Below are 9,608 nucleotides of genomic sequence, written 5' to 3'. Positions count from 1 at the left end.
TACAACATCAGATCTTCACCCCCTCCCCCCCCCATTGGCTTAACATGCCTCCAAGCTTAACAACATGTCATGCTCTCTCTGTCTGCATGTCTGGAAACATGTGCATGCTACGTGCGCGGACGTGTGCGTCGGCCTGCGTCGGTCGCACGTAGGACAGTGCACGTCAACGGGCGCTAGCTATTTGTCAAAAAGCAGAAGAGGTTTGCCTGCCTGGTGGTACAGACCCATGGGTGTGGCAGTGCTGTTGTCATTTTTAGGGACCAAGACAAGTGTATAGGTCCCAGAACGGGTTGGAGCCCATACAGTCCCCTGGGAACCTATAAAAGGCGTTGCTTTGGTGTCACATCAGGAGCCGTCGTTGATACGTGTATAATAGTACAATGGTTCCACATATTCATTAGGTGTTGCTGTGATTTGTAACTGCTTTTGTTTGAGGCAACCGCTTCTCAGGTCAGCTTTTGGTGTATTAAACAAATGCAATCAGGCTGATTTACTTTATACTTTTCAGGTTTGCAAAGAGAGACTTTTATATAAAGTCTTGATTCAATGTATGATTGCAGAAAGTAAATACAAACACTGTTGTTGTCTACCGACAATGGATAGACCAATCGGTGGGGTGACTGTTAATCGGTGTATACACATATGGGCGAGGCTCTTGAAACAGGAACTGGTTTAAGCCTCCACTGATACTGGCTTCAACTGCTTTTCTTTAAGCCCACAACTAAGCTCAACATGAAAAAACAAATCACATTAACGACTTGGGATTGGGAGTCGGACAGACCCACACTCACATCAACTCTGTTCATCCTTTGAGGTCCGCATACGAGGATAACATGAATGAATTGGTCGCTGACGGTCAATCAATCAATCAAACGGGCATGCTCGAGTCCAACCCTCCGAATTCCACTGATTCACACCGAAACTGCCCTGTTTGGCAAAGTCCTGTTTGAATTGATGGTGAGAACTCACGTCATCAAATCTGCATTAAAGGACGGAGCATTCCCAAAAAAGGTTTTACAATTAAAGAATATTTTCCTGAGATCTGCAAGAACCAATCTCGTAGGGTATAGGTAACCTATGATCCATGTGGACACATTTCGATCGTCCATTAGTTCCTAATCGACTTGAGGCGTGAACTGGTAAAAGACACACAGAAGCAATTGAGTGAATTAGCGTTTAGTGCGCAAACTCGACGCGTAATTTGGTGCGTAAAGGCAAATATTTATCGTCAATTTAGTAAATTGGATTTCAGCAATTAAATGCATGCTTTAGAATAACTTATGGTTGACAAACTGACACACACACATGCGTGCACGCACACACACAAACACCGATCGCTCTCTCACACACGCACGCACGCACATGCGCGCGCGCGCACACACACACACACACACACACACACACACACACACACACACACACACACACACACACAGACCCCCCTCTGTATAGCATGGGCAGACCGCAGCTCTTCGTGACGACTTAAAAGTCACACCGCCAGCATGTCCCACGCACTTGTTTAGTCCGGGTTCACCAAATCCATGGCAACCACTTGTTGAAGCCTCGCTGCTCGTTGCTAAGAGATGGGATGTATTGGACCAGAAAATCCTCCTCCACCCCACACCCCTCCCACCCCCATTCCACCTTCTGTGCACCATTTTCTCTCTTTTTTTATACGTCGACCTGCAACCCATCGACCCCAGCGAATAGGACCCCACTCCTTTCCAAGACGCGCATCCATACGCTCAACATCCGCAATAACATTAAGTTTAGTTTTACGCACACTAGCATAGGTTTTCCAACATCATAGACACATATATGTTCCACCGTTTTGAGAAGACCGAGTCTGGGGGCAAAGAAACGGCCAAACTGTTTCCTGAATTAATGAACTATTTAGTTAATTAATTAATTTGTATAGGACCCATTGAAAAAAACGCGGTGAACTGCTTTTGTGAATTGTTAATTAATGTTACAAACAGTTCATCATTATTCCCACATAATTTCTCAATTGCATCATTAGTGAATGGCATAGGTTTCCTACATGAGCGGCGAGTCGGCGACAAAGCCTTCGTTTCTGTTAGTATGAAAGCATCTGAAGCTCGTACAATGGGCCCCTGGCCCTCCGCGAGAGCAGCGACTGAGGACCAATTGTGGGGCCCGGTTGTTTTTATGGCTTCTACATCTTTGTATAACGATTTATCGGTTTTTCATATGTATATTTGGATTGTATTAGTCCTACCATGGGCTAGAGCGGCCTTGGTTTTTCCTGACCTACAACTTTTTTGAAAGGGTATTAAAAGTAAAGGAAAGTCGAAGAAATTGATGAATGATATAGCATAACGAATGATGTAAAGAATAGAAAAAAAAATAGTTAATTTTAAAACATCCTTCTGTTCACTGCCAATTAGACCAATCAAACCAATCAATTAATCATTGGATTCAGTCTATATTTCTATCTCCAGCGGTCCGTTCTTTGGAATAATGCTTAGGGATGAGTTACAGTGATTAGTGCGTGTTTCGGGCTCCCACTGGCTACTTGCCTTCCAATTTGCACGCCGCCTGCCTATAGTTTTAACTGCCTCGCGTTGCCAGGGAGACTGCTCGTCTGTTGGGGAGGGGGGAGGGAGGGAGAACGAGAGAGAGAGAGAGAGAGAGAGAGAGAGAGAGAGAGTGAGAGAGAGAGCGAGAGAGAGAGAGAGAGAGAGAGATAGAGAGAGGGAGAGAGATAGGCTTAGATGAATGTCAGGAAAGACTTGGATCGACAGAAAAGCCACGATGAGATTTATCCCTGCACTTATCTTTTCTTTTTTTCTCTCTTTCTCGCTCTCCCATCCCCTCCCCTTACTCGCCGATTAGTCGGGTGGGGTGCGGGCTCCGCGCCCCCATTTCCATGAGAATGGCAACGGTCGCTGAAAGGGTTAAGCCCGAGCCCAGAGAGAGAGAGCCAGCGAGAGAGAGAGAGAGAGAGAGAGAGAGAGAGAGAGAGAGAGAGAGAGAGAGAGCTGGGGGAAGGCGAAGCAACGCTAATTTTCTGCTCCATGGGGGAGCGAGAGAAAGCGAACAATGCGCCCTGGGGGTGTCGTAGGGAACGCGGCGGCTTTACTGTGTGCACCTGCGAGCTCAAAAGCCAGGACAATGTGCCTCCGAAACGGCCAATTACGGACGGGCCAGCCACCCGCTTTCACTCCGGAGAGAGAGAGGGAGAGAGAGAGGGAGAGAAAGGGAGAGGGACGGGAGAGGCGGGGTTTTGGGGGGGGGGAAGTGAATTTAAAAGAGGGTAAAGGGAAAAAAAGTAAATGATCGACCTTTAAATCATTCTTCATGGTGTGTGTGTGTGTGTGTGTGTGTGTGTGTGTGTGTGTGTGTGTGTGTTTTTTTTTGGGGGGGGGGGGGGGGGGGGGGGGGGGGGGGAAGGGGGGTAGGGGGATACAGGCCTATTGCCCCATCAACCACCCCCATCGCATCCCATCCCACACCCGGTCGGACACCCATGTTCTCTCCAACCAAGTTTTGATGGCTCTTGCCGGGAGTTTTATTTTGAACACGGCTGGACCATAACTCGTCCACCTGTGGCGCGGTTGGGACGTGCAGGGCTCGTTCCGATGGCCGTGCGTCTGACTTCTCTTTCTCTCTCTCCAAAGAGGGAGGTCAGAGATTGTGTGCAACAGCCGATTCACTGCCAACTCTCACAATACACGCTGTCTGGAATATAGTTATCTTTTGTAGGCCTACTTGTCATTTGCGGATTTCCAAATCACCCCCCTGATTTTTATTTTTAAATTGAAATGAAGTAAATGGGATTTAATTTGATAATACATAAGTCTTTATCGTGCGAATCATAATGGAGTAAATATAGCCTGAAAACCTATAGTGTCCCTCGGGTGATAAAGACCTCGGCTCTTTAAAGTCAATCAACCACTCCACTAAATGTGTGTAATCTTTCTATTGTGCCGGAATATCCATTGATCGCCATTCATTTAAAAAATAATAATTGAAGTGCCCCCTGGGAAAAAAGGGCTTTTCCTTTTTGTCCAGTCTTCTCTATTGAGTCTCAAGCATTGTAATTGAAAATTCCCACACAACACAAATCAGACCATGGTTGGGAAGAAAAAAGGTATTTTAATATTTTGCCATTACAAAATGACTTAAAAAATTAAGAATTCGGGCCCTTAGTATAAGAGCTGACAAGACCTTTACACATTATGTACACGGATGCTGCAAGTCTTAATATTTTACACAATTTACAAGATGGAATATAGCAAAATAGAAATGTTAAATTCTAAAATCGTACATTTTGTATAAACACTGTTTATAAATGTGTTGTAAACATCGGTAAGTGTTGGAGATATCGCTGGTGGGAAAAGGCCTAAAGTGTATGTCTATAGGTTAAAGTTGCAAATTTCCCTTTAGTAATTAATGTAAACAATCACTTAAAACGAATTTCTTTCAAATGTTTCGTCTTTTTGCAGATACAACACAGATCCATTTAAGGCAATAGCAGCACTGATGCAAGTATTAGTGGATTGCACACCATATTGTATTTTCACTTAAAAAAATACTTCAGAGTGAAGCCTTAAACCATTCGTTATTTAAAGTGAAGCATACTGGTTCAAAATTAAGCTTGAAAAAGGAACCAAATCATTAAAGAAAAAAAACTATTTAAAATGCTCCTCGATCACGGTATAATGTTGGAAAGAAATTTCCTTTGGGATGGAAAAACTTGTACGCAACAATTTGTATTTCAACAGAATTCGGTTCAGAATCAGTCAAGTAAACTTTGCTTAAAAAAAGTATTATTTTTATTTTAGGGGTAAAAACAGAAATGCAGCATTTTACATTTAATTTCATTCGGTTAATGGGAGACACCTGCCTAGAACATGTGGCACACAAGAGAAAGAGCAACTTGGGCCTCTGCCAAAACCACTTCAACTAAAGAAACAGTTACAATATTGGTCAAATAAACAGAAACCAAATCTATAAGACTAAATTACACCAAACATTTTAACTCATAATTGGCAGCCAAAAATTTAGATTCCAAACTGGATAAGAAATGTAATCCATCGATGGGGTTTTCAGTGAAGCCAAAGGCTGCCATAGAGGAAACAAATTGAAAAATGTTTTCCCTGGTGCCCCACCGGAAAAAACTGAGATTTAAAAACAAATTACCCAATGTTATTTCAGATATTGCAATCTCGATTGTCCAACAGGAACTCAAACCAGCCAAATAAAAACACCATTTAACTAAACCCAAGGGTCATAGAAAAGGGTTATACAGAGGCGCATCGGTCCCCATCGCTGACCCAGCTGCTTCTCTGTCTGATCCCCACAAACCCAGGAGGACTTTCCCTTCATAAGCCACTTTCTGGAGAAGTTAAGTGGTTCATCTGCCATTGTTGCCCCCCCCCCCATTTCTTGAGAACTAGCAAGTGGGCCCAGGCTCTAGACTAGAGTCACTTTGGCCTCACATCCTAACCTGAGAAAGCCACCTTTCCGTAGACTTTATGAGCATCAGGACTGCAAACCAGACAACAGATCTGCGTCTCAGACGACGCAGCCTACCCTCCCCCGCGGCACTGGAAGACCGTAGGAACAACTAACGGCATTGCCGCTCGGGAACGCTGCGATCTGTGGTTACGTGAACGTGGCCGCAGGGGTTAGAGATTTGCGACGGAACGTCACCGGTTCTGGCTAACGTTTTGGGAGTTGGACAGAAGAGTCAGAATATTTACACACAAGGAAAAGGGAAACATCTTCTATTTACAGCAGTCCTTCATACACAGTCCATTTGACATTTTGGCACTTGGGGGAGGATGGGTCGTCCATGCGTGTGTGTGTGTGTGTGTATACAGGGGGGGATTGTGAATCTGGGACGAATGAGTTTAAAGACCTAAACACAAAACAAGAGGTAGACTATAGCAGTTTTGAATATTAAAATACACTGGCTTTCTGTAGACCTCAGTGGCAACGTGCCCACAGCGCGCGTCGGCTGTGTGGGGGGGGCCCCCAGCACCTGGGGGCCCTTCTGTGTACGGCGGTACGAGTGCAAAAGGGGGACGCGCGTACGCATGTTACAATGCTAGTCTCTGACGTGTCGTGTCCCCGTACCACTCGGGGGCGGGGGGGCCCCGCAGCGGCCCCTCAGACCCGCCTTCCACCGCTCCCCCTCGTAGCGCCAGATGTGCTCAAGCGGGAAGGGAGGGGGGGGCGGTGACTCACGCCCCCTTCCCAGCCCCCGCCGCTCTCTCCTTTGGCGCCCCCGTCCTCCTCTGCGTCGCCGGGCCCCCCCACCCCACCCAGTGTCTAGATGTGCGTCAGCGGGACGGTGCCCCCGAGGTAGTGCTGCTGGACACTGGTGTAGCCGCGCTGGGCGGCGGCGGCGGCGGCGGCGGCGGCCGCCCCCGTGGGGTCTCCGCCGTCCCCCCCGGGGATGTACATGCTGATCATGTCCCTGAGGTCCCCCTGGAGGGGCCCGCGGTGGTGGTGGTGGTGGTGGTGGTGGCCGGACGTGGGCCCCGTGGGCGGTGAGTGGGACATGGGCTCGGGCTTCACCATGGACAGGGTGCCGGGGCTGTGCTGCTGGGGGCTGCTGCCGTACGACATGGGGCTGCGGGGGAGAAGAGGAGAGGGTCAACATGGCGGCCAAGCAGACAGGGTCGGGTCATCTTCATCGGTGCAGCGATGAGGAGGCTCTCGACGTGGATCAAGTTTGAGAATTCCGCATCGAATACTTCTAAGTTCCTCGGCTGTGCGAGTTTGGTGTTCGGGCGGATGCAATCCTCTTTAACACCGTTCCATCGAGAACATAGCGAGAAAGGCGCGAATATAGCCGTTTAAGATGTCCTCGTTCAAATCCAAATTAATACTCTGAACTTACCGGAAACGCATCCTAAGTGGTTGAACGATTCCAGTCCTATTAAAAACCCAAAACCATGCCAACGGCTTTCATTTGATCTCGACTCTACAGATCTGGGGAACATACTGGGATTTCCTTTAACAATGAAGCAAAAGCTCTCCCTTTTTTTTTTTCCCCCCTTCTCTGTAGGCTGCAGTGCACCTGCGTGTTCAGACTAACAAAAGGGAGGGTTAAGAGGCTGGGCCCGTCGCATAGCTCGCTGATCTGTCGGTCAACATTGAACGACTTCATGCTTTCACCTGCAAACTTCTCCCCACTGCTCAACACCACTAATCTCCCGTCTTTCCACCAGACACTAAAACGACAACCTTTTAAATAAATAAAGAGTATTATTGTGATAATGTGAGGCGCCACGTTTGTTTTGGTTTGGTCCACCAAGAGCTGAGATAGTCTGGTTAAAAGTTTTGAACAACAATTAAAAGTCCAACTAGGTCAGTTGAACAAGTTTAAATGTTGGTATGGAAATGAAAGGTTTCCTTTAATGACTTTGAGGGGAAAACAAAGGTTTCCTTATGAGGCCGGTTGAAGAGTTCAGCGTTTCAAATTGTCAAAGTACATGTTTTGAGGATTGCTGGGACACTAGTCTGGCTTTCGGTCACACTGGTGCATTGTGGGTAGGGGACCACACACAAAGCTCTCCTGGCTCATGCAACACACACCACACAAAAGGGTTTAGAAAACCGAATTTTAGCCCATCAAAATCGGTCCGAGAGGTTTTCGCAAGGGTGATCAGCATGTTTGACCAAACATTACAAAAGCCATCACAGTCACATCTGTGGAACAAATACTAAATTCAAAAAGTTGCACAGTAACAATTACAAGTTGGGCAGGACGATCTGGGCAAAGCAAGCCAAGCCTGTTTGGCAAGCAATACTTATCAGAAACACGATGTAGCCTCGATGATTCACCGCCCGTGTGAGGCCTGTGTTCCAGGAGCACCCGGTAGAAATGATTACCAAATACAAAGAAGGATTGCAATCCACCGTATGTAAAGCTATACCTTGAGGATTTACTCTTGTCACTCATCTTGTTTTGGGGGAAGAGATCCTGTTTAATTATTTAGGCCCTATCCCATTATTTAGGTCCGTTTGACATCAATACATGGGTAAGTAGGCAGTCTATACGAAGTCTTTCAACTTCGAATTTGAACAGATTGCAATAACTATTGCAAACTATAATTTTTTAACCAACATAACATACAACCCATAATTTCCACAGAATACCAACCAACAACCCATCTGGATAGTCACACAACCTACAACACCACAGCTGCCCCATCTTTATACACGCATTCACCAAAACAAAATCAAGGTGCTAACAAATTAAAATATATATATGTATAAAAAAACGCACCTGTAGGCGTTGCCGCCGTTCATGTAGGACTGTGGTGCCATGGCGGGCGGGTACTGCAGCGCCGACAGGTCGTAGCGGTGCAGCTGCTGCGTGTAGCCCAGCGCGTCGCCCTGCATGCCGGCGTACCCCCCGGCGGCGTGGCCCCAGCCGTAGCCGTCCACCCGGGGGCTGCCGCCTCCGCCCTGGCCTTGGCCCTGGCCCTGCGCCGCCGCCAGCAGGTTGCCGGCGGACAGCGGGTACTTGCCGTGCACCACCACACCCCCGGGGCCGCCGTGCCCGTGGTGGTCCTTCTTCAGCATGGGCTTGGTCTTGCGCCGCGGCTTGTACTTGTAGTCCGGGTACTCCTTCATGTGCACGGCGCGCAGCCGCTTGGCCTCATCGATGAACGGCCGCTTCTCGGCGTCGGTGAGCAGCTTCCACTCGGCGCCCAGCCGCTTGCTGATCTCGGAGTTGTGCATCTTGGGGTTCTCCTGTGCCATCTTGCGCCGCTGGCCTCGGGACCACACCATGAACGCGTTCATGGGCCGCTTGACCTTGTCCATGGGGTCGGCCCCCGGGGGGCACGCCGTCTTGGAGCCCGGGTGGGAGCCGCCGTTGCCGCCCATGCCGCCCGTCATGTTGCCCGGCACCGGGGACATGCCCTGGGACGTCTGGTGGGACTGGGGCTGACCCGTGGGCTTCAGCTCGTGCTCCATCATGCTGTACATGGTGTTTTTTTCTTTAAGTAATATTTTTTAAAACCAGAAGATAGATATAAAAAAGGCTGTGATGGTGCGCGAGTCGCCTTTCCACCCGGCGGCGCGTTACCCAACTTGTCCCGCCGCGGCTCGTGCGTCAGGTACAACAGGGCACCAGGTGTCTCAAATCAGCTAATCAGCAATGGCCCACCGCGCGCGTGACAACAAACCGAGCAGCAACGTACCGTTGATGTACGTCGCGCAACTTTTTAAAACTTTCAGAGTGTCTGCCTTCAAACTCGCAACGGTAAGAGACAAGGGGTTCTGCGGTGTTTACAAAACAAAACCTCCTCCTTCTCCTCCTCTTCCTCGTCGTCGTCTTCTTCTGGTATCTGGTGAATGTAGAGCGCGGACCGGGTGATTTGTTCCGACAAGAGCACCGATTCACATGCGACTGAAGGATCTGGGTGATGACCAGAAAGTTTTCCCTGCTTTCTCTCGAGCGATTATGTGCCAGCTGTGGACCAATGGGAGCTTGAGGGCTTCTCGCGAGCGCGGGCATTTGCATGTGAATGCACGAGGCGGGCGAAGGGAAGCACTTGTTGATGCTGTGGAGGGATCGGGGGCTCGGGGAAAGTGCGCTGTCGGGATAGGAAAAGTACAGG

The 9,608-nt window shown here is 48.5% G+C and overlaps 1 protein-coding gene across 1 annotated transcript; it reads right to left on the bottom strand.

Moving 5' to 3' along the window:
• Positions 1–4,107: 4,107 nt before the first annotated feature.
• sox19b (SRY-box transcription factor 19b) lies at positions 4,108–9,405 on the bottom strand. Its single transcript, XM_079757974.1, has 2 exons — positions 8,267–9,405; positions 4,108–6,604 (listed from the first exon to the last, which is right to left on the bottom strand). Exons 1-2 carry the CDS (start codon positions 8,971–8,973, stop codon positions 6,301–6,303), a joined length of 1,011 nt encoding a protein of 336 aa, XP_079614100.1. The 5' UTR covers positions 8,974–9,405; the 3' UTR covers positions 4,108–6,300.
• Between the last annotated feature and the right edge of the window lie 203 nt (positions 9,406–9,608).

This window comes from Pollachius pollachius (genome assembly GCF_949987615.1).
Source record: "Pollachius pollachius genome assembly, chromosome: 20".
NCBI classification, from domain to species: Eukaryota; Metazoa; Chordata; class Actinopteri; order Gadiformes; family Gadidae; genus Pollachius; species Pollachius pollachius.
Note: the sequence above shows the minus strand (reverse complement) of the source record. Positions and strands in the feature narration are given on the sequence as shown.

Coding starts and splice junctions, on each gene's coding strand:
- sox19b (XM_079757974.1), bottom strand. CDS start 8,973: ATGTACAGCATGATGGAGCACGAGCTGAAGCCCACGGGTCAGCCCCAG. Junction 6,605..8,266: donor AACGGCGGCAACGCCTACAG/GTGCGTTTTTTT, acceptor TCTCCCCCGCAG/CCCCATGTCGTACGGCAGCA.